Source organism: Salvelinus fontinalis, chromosome 2 (genome assembly GCF_029448725.1).
Source record: "Salvelinus fontinalis isolate EN_2023a chromosome 2, ASM2944872v1, whole genome shotgun sequence".
Lineage (NCBI taxonomy): Eukaryota > Metazoa > Chordata > Actinopteri > Salmoniformes > Salmonidae > Salvelinus > Salvelinus fontinalis.
The window spans coordinates 8,395,519-8,412,034 of NC_074666.1; the positions used below are offsets into that span (position 1 = coordinate 8,395,519).

Genomic DNA, 16,516 nt, shown 5'->3' on the forward strand with positions numbered 1-16,516 from the left:
AGCTCAGTGTGGATGTTGCCTGTAATCCATGGCTTCTGGTTGGGGTATGTATGTACATATGGTCAATGTGGGGACGACATCATCAATGCACTTATTGATGGAGCCAATGACTGATATGGTGTACTCCTCAATGCCATCAGAGGAATCCCGGAACATATTCCAGTCTGTGCTAGCAAAACAGTCCCGTAGCTTAGCGTCTGCATCATCTGACCACTTTTTTATTGATCCGAGTCACTGGTGCTTCCTGCTTAAAAACAATTTTGTAAGCAGGAATCAGGAGGATAGAATTATGGTCAGATTTTCCAAATGGAAGGCGAGGGAGAGCATTGTACACGTCTCGGCTATGTGTAATTTTTACTGACTTGTCAGAAAGGGCCCTTACAGATCAGAACGTGACTGCTGCAGTAGAGAGACATTCTAATGCAGCTGCTCTTGCTTTTCATGAGAATGTATCGTGGCACGTGTAATTTGTTGTTGGCCAATCATAAGTCATCAAGCGGCAATAGGCTACAGTCATAGAGCCTCGCTCCGTGTGTGGCAAAAGCTAGGCGATAAACTACACACCTTCCCAGAGAGTGGAGGCTGTTATAGCAGCAAAGTGGGGCCCAACTCCATATTAATGCCCATGATTTTGGAATGAGCAGGTGTTCAACGAGCAGGTGTCCACATACTTTTGTTTTTGCCATGTTGTGTATTTAATCAATGGAAGATGTAATTAAAATGACGGAATTAAAAGAAGAAAGACAGGCTACAAGGACCAAGAGCCAACAGGTAGGCAGGCTGCTACTTAATATTGTGAATGGAGTTGTTATTTGTAACTGTAGGATGAGAATGCGCATGCACTGCAGCCTCAATTAGCCTAGCGTTAGCTATCTTAACTAACTCTCCTGATTTTATGCAGTCAAGACAGGTACCACGTAATCATATTTGATGACAAATAACCTAGTTTTGGCAGCTATTTTTATTAATTTATTTAATTTATTTCACCTTGATTTAACCAGGTAGGCAAGTTGAGAACAAGTTCTCATTTACATTTGCGACCTGGCCAAGATAAAGCAAAGCAGTTTGACACATACAACAACACAGAGTTACACATGGAGTAAAACAAACATACAGTCAATAATACAGTAGAAAAATACGTCTATATACAATGCGAGCAAATGAAGTGAGATAAGGGAGGTAAAGGCAAAAAAAGGCCATGGTGGCGTAGTAAATTCAATATAGCAAGTAAAACACTGGAATGGTAGATTTGCAGTGGAAGAATGTGCAAAGTAGAAATAGAAATAATGGGGTGCAAACCAAAATAAATAAATAAATACAGTAGGGGAAGAGGTAGTTGTTTGGGCTAAATTATAGATGGGCTATGTACAGGTGCAGTAATATGTGAACTGCTCTGACAGCTGGTGCTTAAAGCTAGTGAGGGAGATAAGTGTTTCCAGTTTCAGAGATTTTTGTAGTTTGTTCCAGTCATTGGCAGCAGAGAACTGGAAGGAGAGGCGGCCAAAGTAGGAATTGGCTTTGGGTGACCAGAGAGATATACCTGCTGGAGCACGTGCTACAGGTGGGTGCTGCTATGGTGACCATCGAGCTGAGATAAGTGTTTAAATGTTAAATGTTTAAATATGAAACTATTTGTGAGAAGATTAAATGTGATTTTAGCTTCTAAATGAGAGAATTGTTTTCATAAGTAAACTTATACTCACTCAGTGGCCACGCCCAAGTGAACAGACATTGGTTGAGAACTATAAAACATGCCCTTTTCTCCCCCGGTACAAAAGCCCGTTGACGGAAGTCAACCTCAGTTCCCGATGACGTGAGGACTGCTGTCCTAACATTTAAAAAGGGTCAATTTCAACGTGGAGGTGACGATCACCACGCTGGAGTGGTGAATTTCGACTAGACCAGCCAGAATACAGTGTAAGCTGATTATGGCAACTTGGTATGAACTTTGAACGATTATTCACTAAAGAAGTGATACATCCTAAACGTTGAGATATCAGCTGCAGCTGTAAACGTACATGGCCTAGGAAAGGACAGAATCGCAGAAGAACGACAGGGCACTTTAACGTACCCGCTCTACAACACTACGACCAGAAAGATTTTTCAAAGGACAATGGGGATCTCTGCTGGGTAAACCAGTCTTCCATCTTCGACCAATCTATCGAAGTGCATCTATCTTGCATTTTCCTTTTCCAAATGGGCGGTTATTAGAATGCATAAGATTCTGTATTTACAGTAGCATGGCTTCTCAAGGTCCGATAGAGAGCCAATCCCTTTGTCCCTCAGTCTTCCCGCTCTTTCATTCAAACCCATCCCCCTACCTTTGTGTAACCAACCATCATATCTGGTTAGCCCACTAGGGGCTTTTCATGACATGATAAGTAATCAATGTATGATCTATCCTGTGTGTGTGTATATATATACACTGCTCAAAAAAATAAAGGGAACACTAAAATAACACATCCTAGATCTGAATGAATGAAACATTCTTATTAAATACATTTTTCTTTATAGTTGAATGTGCTGACTACAAAATCACACAAAAATTATCAATGGAAATCAAATTTATCAACCCATGGAGGTCTGGATTTGGAGTCACACTCAAAATTAAAGTGGAAAACCACACTATAGGCTGATCCAACTTTGATGTAATGTCCTTAAAACAAGTAAAAATGAGGCTCAGTAGTGTGTGTGGCCTCCACGTGCCTGTATGACCTCCCTACAACTCCTGGGCATGCTCTTGATGAGGTGGCGGATGGTCTCCTGAGGGATCTCCTCCCAGACCTGGACTAAAGCATCCGCCAACTCCTGGACAGTCTGTGGTGCAACGTGGCGTTGGTGGATGGAGCGAGACATGTTGTCCCAGATGTGCTCAATTGGATTCAGGTCTGGGGAACGGGCGGGCCAGTCCATAGCATCAATGCCTTCCTCTTGCAGGAACTGCTGACACTCTCCAGCCACATGAGGTCTAGCATTGTCTTGCATTAGAAAGAACCCAGGGCCAACCGCACCAGCATATGGTCTCACAAGGGGTCTGAGGATCTCATCTCGGTACCTAATGGCAGTCAGGCTACCTCTGGCGAGCACATGGAGGGCTGTGCGGCCCCCCAAAGAAATGCCACCCCACACCATGACTGACCCACCACCAATCCGGTCATGCTGGAGGATGTTGCAGGCAGCAGAACGTTCTCCACGGCGTCTCCAGACTCTGCCACGTCTGTCACATGTGCGTGTGAACCTGCTTTCATCTGTGAAGAGCACAGGGCGCCAGTGGCGAATTTGCCAATCTTGGTGTTCTCTGGCAAAAGCCAAACGTCCTGCACGGTGTTGGGCTGTAAGCACAACCCCCACCTGTGGACGTCGGGCCCTCATACCACCCTCATGGAGTCTGTTTCTGACCGTTTGAGCAGACACATGCACATTTGTGGCCTGCTGGAGGTCATTTTGCAGGGCTCTGACAGTGCTCCTCCGGTCCTGCTGCTGAGTTGTTGCCCTCCTACGGCCTCCTCCACGTCTCCTGATGTACTGGCCTGTCTCCTGGTAGCGCCTCCATGCTCTGGACACTACGCTGACAGACACAGCAAACTTTCTTGCCACAGCTCGCATTGATGTGCCATCCTGGATGAGCTGCACTACCTGAACCACTTGTGTGGGTTGTAGACTCCGTCTCATGCTACCACTAGAGTGAAAGCACCGCCAGCATTCAAAAGTGACCAAAACATCAGCCAGGAAGCATAGGAACTGAGAAGTGGTCTGTGGTCACCACCTGCAGAACCACTCCTTTATTGGGGGTGTCTTGCTAATTGCCTATAATTTCCACCTTTTGTCTATTCCATTTGCACAACAGCATGTGAAATTTATTGTCAGTCAGTGTTGCTTCCTAAGTGGACAGTTTGATTTCACAGAAGTGTGATTGACTTGGAGTTACATTGTGTTGTTTAAGTGTTTTTGAGCAGTGTATATATATATATATATATATATATACTTCTGTGTGATTATTTAGGTATTTAGTAAATAAATAATTAAGCCAATTTGTGTATTGCTGATTCAACTTATTAGCTAGGGTTCGTGCAGATAACCCATTTCTTACAACAATCAGAATGAGACCGATCGAGGTGACGATTAATAATTGACTGCTATTGATATAAAAGATCTTCAGATCTTTAAGAGAGTGGATTCAGGAGATAACCGCTCAATATAAATGAATGCTTCCGTGGTGCCCCAAGTTATTAATGGTTTAATTGTTGCATGGTTTAATTCAATCACGTAATATATTAAACGTCAGGTAATCAATTTGATAAAATAGCATGTTGTATAATTTAATCATAGTCATAGATACGACAGGCCAGATTGGGAATTTAGCCAGGACACCGGGGTTGACACCCCTACTCTTAGGATAAGTGCCATGGGATCTTTAATGACCACAGAGAGTCAGGACACCTGTTTAACGTCACATCCAAAAGACGGCACCCTACACAGGGCAATGTCCCCAATCACTGCCCTGGGGCATTGGGCTATTTTTTAGACCAGAGGAAAGTGTGCCTCCTACGGCGCTTCAGCAACACTTCCAGCAGCGTCTGGTCTCCCATCCAGGGACTGAACAGGACCAACCCTGCTTAGCTTCAGAAGCAAGCCAGCAGGATGGTATGCTGCTGGTAAAGTATCTTCAAAAATGAAATAGCGGCCTCCTGAGTGGCCCAGCGGTCTAAGGCACTGCACTGCATCGCAGTGCAAGAGGCGTCCCTACAGATCCAGGTTTGATCCCGGGCTGTATCATAACCGGCCGTGATCGGGAGTCCCATTGCGCGGCACACAATTGGTCCAGCGTCGTCCGGGTTAGGTTAGGGTTATGCCGGGGGTGCTGTACTTGGCTCATCGTGCTCTAGCGACTCCTTGTGGCGGGCCGGGGGCCTGCAGGCTGACCTCGGTCGTCAGTTGAACGGTGTTTCCTCCGACACATTGGTGCGGCTGGCTTCCAGCTTAAGCAGGCGGGTGTTAAGAAGCACGGCTAGGCGGGTCATGTTTCGGGGGACACATGATTCGACCTTCGCCTCTCCCGAGCCCATTGGGAGGTTGTAGCGATGAGACAAGATCGAAATGGGGGAGAAAAAGGGGCACAAAATAATATAAATAACAATAACTAAATACCTCGTCCACTATGATGTGGGTCAGAGAGCTGAGCATGTGGTCCTGCTGCAGCTTCCTGAGGAGAACCCCGGTGGTGCAGTACAGAAGACGGGTCGAGTCCGAAGACTTGTTCTCCATCCGGATCTGGTACCCGCACAGCGATGACTGAAACATCAACATTGTAAACAAATATTAGAAAATACCTTAATCAAATGTGTTGCATTCTGCTTTCAACTCTTCCCTTACACAACACCTAACCTTTTTGAGGCACCTTATATATCCTAAACCACACAAAACCACCTAACGTAACCCTTTAACCACTTCCACCACCCCAACCTACATGTAACTTATTGTAGTCAAGCTCAATCCAATCTCAAACCACCTAACCACTTCTACCAGCCCATCACCGATTCCCTCTAACCTTGGATCCAGGCCCGTCGTCACAGCCCAGCTCCTGAGACACCCTGCTGGCCAGACTCATGGCAGAGATCCTGCGTGGCTGGGTGACCACTATGTTACAGGGCTGGGCAGCAGCTCCCCCAGTCAGAAGCTCCTCTAGGATAAACTGGGGAATCTGGGTACTCTTCCCGCTGCCCGTCTCCCCCGCCACCACCACCACACGGTTGCGCCGCAGAGCCTCCATAACCCGCACACGGTGCTGGAACACCGGGAGCTGCTCTCTGTCCGTCTGTAGAGTTTATAAACATTTAGTAAAGTGTCACTCCACAATATTACAACTATTGATAAGACATTAAAACGGATTAAAAACATTACAGACCTGTAACCGCCTGGACAGGGCCGAGCCACGGAGCTTCAGAAGAAGGGCCCGAGCCGCCACCTCTGCAACCCCACCACCTCTCTCCTTCGGGGCAATGGTTTTCCCTGGGTCCTCCTCTTCTTCCAGGTTGGCCAGGCTCTCCCAGTCATCCTCGAGCTCGTTTCCAGCTCCCTGCAGCCCTGGCTGGGGAGAAGGACACTTCTTCTGGGGTTGCTGCTGCTTCAGCCGGGTCAGCAGTCGGGCGATGAACTGGTCTCTGGGTTTGTTGATGGCTGTGCGGAGCTCCTCCTCCTCTGCTTGCTCGCTGTCCCGCCACTCCAACCACACCTCACGGTACGTGGGAGGGATCAACATATGGACTGACTGGGATGGCGAGAGAGAGAGAGACAGACAGACACACACAGATAGAGAAAGAGAGACAGACAGACAGAGAGAGAGACAGACAGACACAGACAGAGAGAAAGAGCGAGAGAGAGAGACAGACAGAGAAATAAAGAGAGAAACACACACAGACAGAGAGAGAGAGACAGAGACAGACAGAGACACAGGTTACGGTTATTGGAATGTAAAACAGCATCAGAAACACACCTGACTCTAGTTGAGGTTACATACAGTATGAACTCACCTGTCCTTTACATAGGTTGTAGATGGCCAGTGTAGCACCCAGGTGCTGAGCCTGCATGCCGTCCTCAGTGAGGATATTGGGACAAACCTCCAAAACATCATCCAGTCTCTGAACACGAACCCTGGGAGAAACAATACCAGTCTTACTGTAAGACAAAAGTTAATCACAACACATCATACACTGTCTAAGTCTGGCTGACACCAAACTCCAAGTCTTCCTGACGTCACCACCTGGAAAGGCTCCTTGATGTTGCAGGCACCATAATTAAGGGGGCTGTGATTTTCTACTGGTTGGTTCTCCTCTGTGTCTTTCTCACTCAAACTCGCACATAGACAACCACACACAGCCCCCGAGCCCCACTGCCCCTAACCCTGATACAACCACACACAGCCCCCGAGCCCCACTGCCCCTAACCCTGATACAACCACACACAGCCCCCGAGCCCCACTGCCCCTAACCCTGATACAACCACACACAGCCCCCGAGCCCCACTGCCCCTAACCCTGATACAACCACACACAGCCCCCGAGCCCCACTGCCCCTAACCCTGATACAACCACACACAGCCCCCGAGCCCCACTGCCCCTAACCCTGATACAACCACACACAGCCCCCGAGCCCCACTGCCCCTAACCCTGATACAACCACACACAGCCCCCGAGCCCCACTGCCCCTAACCCTGATACAACCACACACAGCCCCCGAGCCCCACTGCCCCTAACCCTGATACAACCACACACAGCCCCCGAGCCCCACTGCCCCTAACCCTGATACAACCACACACAGCCCCCGAGCCCCACTGCCCCTAACCCTGATACAACCACACACAGCCCCCGAGCCCCACTGCCCCTAACCCGGATTGGCTCTTTCAAACTTTTTTTCTTTCCTGGGGGTTGAGACCTCATGGAAGTGGGCAGCACTCAGGGGCTGTGTTTGGTTGTATCAGGGTTAGGGAGTGTGGGGCTGTGAGTGGCTGTATCAGGGTTAGGGAGTGGTGCTCAGGGGCTGTGTTTGGCTGTATCAGGGTTAGGGAGTGTGGGGCTGTGAGTGGCTGTATCAGGGTTAGGGAGTGTGGGGCTGTGTTTGGCTGTATCAGGGTTAGGGAGTGGTGCTCAGGGGCTGTATCAGGGTTAGGGAGTGGTGCTCAGGGGCTGTGTTTGGTTGTATCAGGGTTAGGGAGTGGTGCTCAGGGGCTGTGTTTGGCTGTATCAGGGTTAGGGAGTGTGGGGCTGTGAGTGGCTGTATCAGGGTTAGGGAGTGGTGCTCAGGGGCTGTGTTTGGCTGTATCAGGGTTAAGGAGTGTGGGGCTGTGAGTGGCTGTATCAGGGTTAGGGAGTGTGGGGCTGTGTTTGGCTGTATCAGGGTTAGGGAGTGGTGCTCAGGGGCTGTATCAGGGTTAGGGAGTGGTGCTCAGGGGCTGTGTTTGGTTGTATCAGGGTTAGGGAGTGGTGCTCAGGGGCTGTGTTTGGCTGTATCAGGGTTAGGGAGTGTGGGGCTGTGAGTGGCTGTATCAGGGTTAGGGAGTGGTGCTCAGGGGCTGTGTTTGGCTGTATCAGGGTTAGGGAGTGTGGGGCTGTGAGTGGCTGTATCAGGGTTAGGGAGTGTGGGGCTGTGTTTGGCTGTATCAGGGTTAGGGAGTGGTGCTCAGGGGCTGTATCAGGGTTAGGGAGTGGTGCTCAGGGGCTGTATCAGGGTTAGGGAGTGTGGGGCTGTGTTTGGCTGTATCAGGGTTAGGGAGTGGTGCTCAGGGGCTGTGTTTGGCTGTATCAGGGTTGGGGAGTGGTGCTCAGGGGCTGTGTTTGGCTGTATCAGGGTTAGGGAGTGGTGCTCAGGGGCTGTGTTTGGCTGTATCAGGGTTGGGGAGTGGTGCTCAGGGGCTGTGTTTGGCTGTATCAGGGTTAGGGAGTGGTGCTCAGGGGCTGTGTTTGGCTGTATCAGGGTTGGGGAGTGGTGCTCAGGGGCTGTGTTTGGCTGTATCAGGGTTAGGGAGTGTGGGGCTGTGAGTGGCTGTATCAGGGTTAGGGAGTGGTGCTCAGGGGCTGTGTTTGGCTGTATCAGGGTTAGGGAGTGTGGGGCTGTGAGTGGCTGTATCAGGGTTGGGGAGTGGTGCTCAGGGGCTGTGTTTGGTTGTATCAGGGTTGGGGAGTGGTGCTCAGGGGCTGTATCAGGGTTAGGGAGTGGTGCTCAGGGGCTGTATCAGGGTTAGGGAGTGTGGGGCTGTGTTTGGCTGTATCAGGGTTAGGGAGTGGTGCTCAGGGGCTGTGTTTGGCTGTATCAGGGTTGGGGAGTGGTGCTCAGGGGCTGTGTTTGGCTGTATCAGGGTTAGGGAGTGGTGCTCAGGGGCTGTGTTTGGCTGTATCAGGGTTGGGGAGTGGTGCTCAGGGGCTGTGTTTGGCTGTATCAGGGTTAGGGAGTGGTGCTCAGGGGCTGTGTTTGGCTGTATCAGGGTTGGGGAGTGGTGCTCAGGGGCTGTGTTTGGCTGTATCAGGGTTAGGGAGTGTGGGGCTGTGAGTGGCTGTATCAGGGTTAGGGAGTGGTGCTCAGGGGCTGTGTTTGGCTGTATCAGGGTTAGGGAGTGTGGGGCTGTGAGTGGCTGTATCAGGGTTGGGGAGTGGTGCTCAGGGGCTGTGTTTGGTTGTATTAGGGTTGGGGAGTGGTGCTCAGGGGCTGTGTTTGGCTGTATCAGGGTTGGGGAGTGGTGCTCAGGGGCTGTGTTTGGCTGTATCAGGGTTAGGGAGTGTGGGGCTGTGAGTGGCTGTATCAGGGTTAGGGAGTGGTGCTCAGGGGCTGTGTTTGGCTGTATCAGGGTTAGGGAGTGTGGGGCTGTGAGTGGCTGTATCAGGGTTAGGGAGTGTGGGGCTGTGTTTGGCTGTATCAGGGTTAGGGAGTGGTGCTCAGGGGCTGTATCAGGGTTAGGGAGTGGTGCTCAGGGGCTGTGTTTGGTTGTATCAGGGTTAGGGAGTGGTGCTCAGGGGCTGTGTTTGGCTGTATCAGGGTTAGGGAGTGTGGGGCTGTGAGTGGCTGTATCAGGGTTAGGGAGTGGTGCTCAGGGGCTGTGTTTGGCTGTATCAGGGTTAGGGAGTGTGGGGCTGTGAGTGGCTGTATCAGGGTTAGGGAGTGTGGGGCTGTGTTTGGCTGTATCAGGGTTAGGGAGTGGTGCTCAGGGGCTGTATCAGGGTTAGGGAGTGGTGCTCAGGGGCTGTATCAGGGTTAGGGAGTGTGGGGCTGTGTTTGGCTGTATCAGGGTTAGGGATTGGTGCTCAGGGGCTGTGTTTGGCTGTATCAGGGTTGGGGAGTGGTGCTCAGGGGCTGTGTTTGGCTGTATCAGGGTTAGGGAGTGGTGCTCAGGGGCTGTGTTTGGCTGTATCAGGGTTGGGGAGTGGTGCTCAGGGGCTGTGTTTGGCTGTATCAGGGTTAGGGAGTGGTGCTCAGGGGCTGTGTTTGGCTGTATCAGGGTTGGGGAGTGGTGCTCAGGGGCTGTGTTTGGCTGTATCAGGGTTAGGGAGTGTGGGGCTGTGAGTGGCTGTATCAGGGTTAGGGAGTGGTGCTCAGGGGCTGTGTTTGGCTGTATCAGGGTTAGGGAGTGTGGGGCTGTGAGTGGCTGTATCAGGGTTGGGGAGTGGTGCTCAGGGGCTGTGTTTGGTTGTATCAGGGTTGGGGAGTGGTGCTCAGGGGCTGTATCAGGGTTAGGGAGTGGTGCTCAGGGGCTGTATCAGGGTTAGGGAGTGTGGGGCTGTGTTTGGCTGTATCAGGGTTAGGGAGTGGTGCTCAGGGGCTGTGTTTGGCTGTATCAGGGTTGGGGAGTGGTGCTCAGGGGCTGTGTTTGGCTGTATCAGGGTTAGGGAGTGGTGCTCAGGGGCTGTGTTTGGCTGTATCAGGGTTGGGGAGTGGTGCTCAGGGGCTGTGTTTGGCTGTATCAGGGTTAGGGAGTGGTGCTCAGGGGCTGTGTTTGGCTGTATCAGGGTTGGGGAGTGGTGCTCAGGGGCTGTGTTTGGCTGTATCAGGGTTAGGGAGTGTGGGGCTGTGAGTGGCTGTATCAGGGTTGGGGAGTGGTGCTCAGGGGCTGTGTTTGGTTGTATCAGGGTTGGGGAGTGGTGCTCAGGGGCTGTGTTTGGCTGTATCAGGGTTGGGGAGTGGTGCTCAGGGGCTGTGTTTGGCTGTATCAGGGTTGGGGAGTGGTGCTCAGGGGCTGTGTTTGGCTGTATCAGGGTTAGGGAGTGGTGCTCAGGGGCTGTGAGTGGCTGTATCAGGGTTAGGGAGTGGTGCTCAGGGGCTGTGTTTGGCTGTATCAGGGTTGGGGAGTGGTGCTCAGGGGCTGTGAGTGGCTGTATCAGGGTTGGGGAGTGGTGCTCAGGGGCTGTGTTTGGCTGTATCAGGGTTAGGGAGTGGTGCTCAGGGGCTGTGAGTGGCTGTATCAGGGTTGGGGAGTGGTGCTCAGGGGCTGTGTTTGGCTGTATCAGGGTTAGGGAGTGGTGCTCAGGGGCTGTGTTTGGCTGTATCAGGGTTAGGGAGTGTGGGGCTGTGAGTGGCTGTATCAGGGTTAGGGAGTGGTGCTCAGGGGCTGTGTTTGGCTGTATCAGGGTTAGGGAGTGTGGGGCTGTGAGTGGCTGTATCAGGGTTAGGGAGTGGTGCTCAGGGGCTGTGTTTGGCTGTATCAGGGTTAGGGAGTGGTGCTCAGGGGCTGTGTTTGGCTGTATCAGGGTTAGGGAGTGGTGCTCAGGGGCTGTGTTTGGCTGTATCAGGGTTAGGGAGTGGTGCTCAGGGGCTGTGTTTGGCTGTATCAGGGTTAGGGAGTGGTGCTCAGGGGCTGTGTTTGGCTGTATCAGGGTTAGGGAGTGGTGCTCAGGGGCTGTGTTTGGCTGTATCAGGGTTAGGGAGTGGTGCTCAGGGGCTGTGTTTGGCTGTATCAGGGTTAGGGAGTGTGGGGCTGTGAGTGGCTGTATCAGGGTTAGGGAGTGTGGGGCTGTGTTTGGCTGTATCAGGGTTAGGGAGTGGTGCTCAGGGGCTGTATCAGGGTTAGGGAGTGGTGCTCAGGGGCTGTATCAGGGTTAGGGAGTGTGGGGCTGTGTTTGGCTGTATCAGGGTTAGGGAGTGGTGCTCAGGGGCTGTGTTTGGCTGTATCAGGGTTGGGGAGTGGTGCTCAGGGGCTGTGTTTGGCTGTATCAGGGTTAGGGAGTGGTGCTCAGGGGCTGTGTTCTGCTGTATCAGGGTTGGGGAGTGGTGCTCAGGGGCTGTGTTTGGCTGTATCAGGGTTAGGGAGTGGTGCTCAGGGGCTGTGTTTGGCTGTATCAGGGTTGGGGAGTGGTGCTCAGGGGCTGTGTTTGGCTGTATCAGGGTTAGGGAGTGTGGGGCTGTGAGTGGCTGTATCAGGGTTAGGGAGTGGTGCTCAGGGGCTGTGTTTGGCTGTATCAGGGTTAGGGAGTGTGGGGCTGTGAGTGGCTGTATCAGGGTTGGGGAGTGGTGCTCAGGGGCTGTGTTTGGTTGTATTAGGGTTGGGGAGTGGTGCTCAGGGGCTGTGTTTGGCTGTATCAGGGTTGGGGAGTGGTGCTCAGGGGCTGTGTTTGGCTGTATCAGGGTTAGGGAGTGTGGGGCTGTGAGTGGCTGTATCAGGGTTAGGGAGTGGTGCTCAGGGGCTGTGTTTGGCTGTATCAGGGTTAGGGAGTGTGGGGCTGTGAGTGGCTGTATCAGGGTTAGGGAGTGTGGGGCTGTGTTTGGCTGTATCAGGGTTAGGGAGTGGTGCTCAGGGGCTGTATCAGGGTTAGGGAGTGGTGCTCAGGGGCTGTGTTTGGTTGTATCAGGGTTAGGGAGTGGTGCTCAGGGGCTGTGTTTGGCTGTATCAGGGTTAGGGAGTGTGGGGCTGTGAGTGGCTGTATCAGGGTTAGGGAGTGGTGCTCAGGGGCTGTGTTTGGCTGTATCAGGGTTAGGGAGTGTGGGGCTGTGAGTGGCTGTATCAGGGTTAGGGAGTGTGGGGCTGTGTTTGGCTGTATCAGGGTTAGGGAGTGGTGCTCAGGGGCTGTATCAGGGTTAGGGAGTGGTGCTCAGGGGCTGTATCAGGGTTAGGGAGTGTGGGGCTGTGTTTGGCTGTATCAGGGTTAGGGATTGGTGCTCAGGGGCTGTGTTTGGCTGTATCAGGGTTGGGGAGTGGTGCTCAGGGGCTGTGTTTGGCTGTATCAGGGTTAGGGAGTGGTGCTCAGGGGCTGTGTTTGGCTGTATCAGGGTTGGGGAGTGGTGCTCAGGGGCTGTGTTTGGCTGTATCAGGGTTAGGGAGTGGTGCTCAGGGGCTGTGTTTGGCTGTATCAGGGTTGGGGAGTGGTGCTCAGGGGCTGTGTTTGGCTGTATCAGGGTTAGGGAGTGTGGGGCTGTGAGTGGCTGTATCAGGGTTAGGGAGTGGTGCTCAGGGGCTGTGTTTGGCTGTATCAGGGTTAGGGAGTGTGGGGCTGTGAGTGGCTGTATCAGGGTTGGGGAGTGGTGCTCAGGGGCTGTGTTTGGTTGTATCAGGGTTGGGGAGTGGTGCTCAGGGGTGCTCAGGGGCTGTATCAGGGTTAGGGAGTGTGGGGCTGTGTTTGGCTGTATCAGGGTTAGGGAGTGGTGCTCAGGGGCTGTGTTTGGCTGTATCAGGGTTGGGGAGTGGTGCTCAGGGGCTGTGTTTGGCTGTATCAGGGTTAGGGAGTGGTGCTCAGGGGCTGTGTTTGGCTGTATCAGGGTTGGGGAGTGGTGCTCAGGGGCTGTGTTTGGCTGTATCAGGGTTAGGGAGTGGTGCTCAGGGGCTGTGTTTGGCTGTATCAGGGTTGGGGAGTGGTGCTCAGGGGCTGTGTTTGGCTGTATCAGGGTTAGGGAGTGTGGGGCTGTGAGTGGCTGTATCAGGGTTAGGGAGTGGTGCTCAGGGGCTGTGTTTGGCTGTATCAGGGTTAGGGAGTGTGGGGCTGTGAGTGGCTGTATCAGGGTTGGGGAGTGGTGCTCAGGGGCTGTGTTTGGTTGTATCAGGGTTGGGGAGTGGTGCTCAGGGGCTGTGTTTGGCTGTATCAGGGTTGGGGAGTGGTGCTCAGGGGCTGTGTTTGGCTGTATCAGGGTTGGGGAGTGGTGCTCAGGGGCTGTGTTTGGCTGTATCAGGGTTAGGGAGTGGTGCTCAGGGGCTGTGAGTGGCTGTATCAGGGTTAGGGAGTGGTGCTCAGGGGCTGTGTTTGGCTGTATCAGGGTTGGGGAGTGGTGCTCAGGGGCTGTGAGTGGCTGTATCAGGGTTGGGGAGTGGTGCTCAGGGGCTGTGTTTGGCTGTATCAGGGTTAGGGAGTGGTGCTCAGGGGCTGTGAGTGGCTGTATCAGGGTTGGGGAGTGGTGCTCAGGGGCTGTGTTTGGCTGTATCAGGGTTAGGGAGTGGTGCTCAGGGGCTGTGTTTGGCTGTATCAGGGTTAGGGAGTGTGGGGCTGTGAGTGGCTGTATCAGGGTTAGGGAGTGGTGCTCAGGGGCTGTGTTTGGCTGTATCAGGGTTAGGGAGTGTGGGGCTGTGAGTGGCTGTATCAGGGTTAGGGAGTGGTGCTCAGGGGCTGTGTTTGGCTGTATCAGGGTTAGGGAGTGGTGCTCAGGGGCTGTGTTTGGCTGTATCAGGGTTAGGGAGTGGTGCTCAGGGGCTGTGTTTGGCTGTATCAGGGTTAGGGAGTGGTGCTCAGGGGCTGTGTTTGGCTGTATCAGGGTTAGGGAGTGGTGCTCAGGGGCTGTGTTTGGCTGTATCAGGGTTAGGGAGTGTGGGGCTGTGAGTGGCTGTATCAGGGTTAGGGAGTGTGGGGCTGTGTTTGGCTGTATCAGGGTTAGGGAGTGGTGCTCAGGGGCTGTGTTTGGCTGTATCAGGGTTAGGGAGTGTGGGGCTGTGAGTGGCTGTATCAGGGTTAGGGAGTGTGGGGCTGTGTTTGGCTGTATCAGGGTTAGGGAGTGGTGCTCAGGGGCTGTATCAGGGTTAGGGAGTGGTGCTCAGGGGCTGTGTTTGGTTGTATCAGGGTTAGGGAGTGGTGCTCAGGGGCTGTGTTTGGCTGTATCAGGGTTAGGGAGTGTGGGGCTGTGAGTGGCTGTATCAGGGTTAGGGAGTGGTGCTCAGGGGCTGTGTTTGGCTGTATCAGGGTTAGGGAGTGTGGGGCTGTGAGTGGCTGTATCAGGGTTAGGGAGTGTCGGGGCTGTGTTTGGCTGTATCAGGGTTAGGGAGTGGTGCTCAGGGGCTGTATCAGGGTTAGGGAGTGGTGCTCAGGGGCTGTGTTTGGTTGTATCAGGGTTAGGGAGTGGTGCTCAGGGGCTGTGTTTGGCTGTATCAGGGTTAGGGAGTGTGGGGCTGTGAGTGGCTGTATCAGGGTTAGGGAGTGGTGCTCAGGGGCTGTGTTTGGCTGTATCAGGGTTAGGGAGTGTGGGGCTGTGAGTGGCTGTATCAGGGTTAGGGAGTGTGGGGCTGTGTTTGGCTGTATCAGGGTTAGGGAGTGGTGCTCAGGGGCTGTATCAGGGTTAGGGAGTGGTGCTCAGGGGCTGTATCAGGGTTAGGGAGTGTGGGGCTGTGTTTGGCTGTATCAGGGTTAGGGAGTGGTGCTCAGGGGCTGTGTTTGGCTGTATCAGGGTTGGGGAGTGGTGCTCAGGGGCTGTGTTTGGCTGTATCAGGGTTAGGGAGTGGTGCTCAGGGGCTGTGTTTGGCTGTATCAGGGTTGGGGAGTGGTGCTCAGGGGCTGTGTTTGGCTGTATCAGGGTTAGGGAGTGGTGCTCAGGGGCTGTGTTTGGCTGTATCAGGGTTGGGGAGTGGTGCTCAGGGGCTGTGTTTGGCTGTATCAGGGTTAGGGAGTGTGGGGCTGTGAGTGGCTGTATCAGGGTTAGGGAGTGGTGCTCAGGGGCTGTGTTTGGCTGTATCAGGGTTAGGGAGTGTGGGGCTGTGAGTGGCTGTATCAGGGTTGGGGAGTGGTGCTCAGGGGCTGTGTTTGGTTGTATCAGGGTTGGGGAGTGGTGCTCAGGGGCTGTATCAGGGTTAGGGAGTGGTGCTCAGGGGCTGTATCAGGGTTAGGGAGTGTGGGGCTGTGTTTGGCTGTATCAGGGTTAGGGAGTGGTGCTCAGGGGCTGTGTTTGGCTGTATCAGGGTTGGGGAGTGGTGCTCAGGGGCTGTGTTTGGCTGTATCAGGGTTAGGGAGTGGTGCTCAGGGGCTGTGTTTGGCTGTATCAGGGTTGGGGAGTGGTGCTCAGGGGCTGTGTTTGGCTGTATCAGGGTTAGGGAGTGGTGCTCAGGGGCTGTGTTTGGCTGTATCAGGGTTGGGGAGTGGTGCTCAGGGGCTGTGTTTGGCTGTATCAGGGTTAGGGAGTGTGGGGCTGTGAGTGGCTGTATCAGGGTTAGGGAGTGGTGCTCAGGGGCTGTGTTTGGCTGTATCAGGGTTAGGGAGTGTGGGGCTGTGAGTGGCTGTATCAGGGTTGGGGAGTGGTGCTCAGGGGCTGTGTTTGGTTGTATTAGGGTTGGGGAGTGGTGCTCAGGGGCTGTGTTTGGCTGTATCAGGGTTGGGGAGTGGTGCTCAGGGGCTGTGTTTGGCTGTATCAGGGTTAGGGAGTGTGGGGCTGTGAGTGGCTGTATCAGGGTTAGGGAGTGGTGCTCAGGGGCTGTGTTTGGCTGTATCAGGGTTAGGGAGTGTGGGGCTGTGAGTGGCTGTATCAGGGTTAGGGAGTGTGGGGCTGTGTTTGGCTGTATCAGGGTTAGGGAGTGGTGCTCAGGGGCTGTATCAGGGTTAGGGAGTGGTGCTCAGGGGCTGTGTTTGGTTGTATCAGGGTTAGGGAGTGGTGCTCAGGGGCTGTGTTTGGCTGTATCAGGGTTAGGGAGTGTGGGGCTGTGAGTGGCTGTATCAGGGTTAGGGAGTGGTGCTCAGGGGCTGTGTTTGGCTGTATCAGGGTTAGGGAGTGTGGGGCTGTGAGTGGCTGTATCAGGGTTAGGGAGTGTGGGGCTGTGTTTGGCTGTATCAGGGTTAGGGAGTGGTGCTCAGGGG

General features: G+C 53.4%; 1 protein-coding gene across 1 annotated transcript in view; it reads right to left on the bottom strand.

The window, feature by feature from the left end:
* Positions 1–16,516, bottom strand: part of dhx29 (DEAH (Asp-Glu-Ala-His) box polypeptide 29) — a 44,434-nt gene that overhangs the window by 9,513 nt on the left and 18,405 nt on the right. Inside the window, exons 10-13 of the mRNA XM_055862447.1 lie at positions 6,531–6,651; positions 5,906–6,268; positions 5,549–5,815; positions 5,149–5,292 (exon numbers count right to left, since the gene is read on the bottom strand). Of these exons, the coding sequence (XP_055718422.1) occupies positions 5,149–5,292; positions 5,549–5,815; positions 5,906–6,268; positions 6,531–6,651 (895 nt within the window). The remainder of the gene's footprint in view (positions 1–5,148; positions 5,293–5,548; positions 5,816–5,905; positions 6,269–6,530; positions 6,652–16,516) is intronic.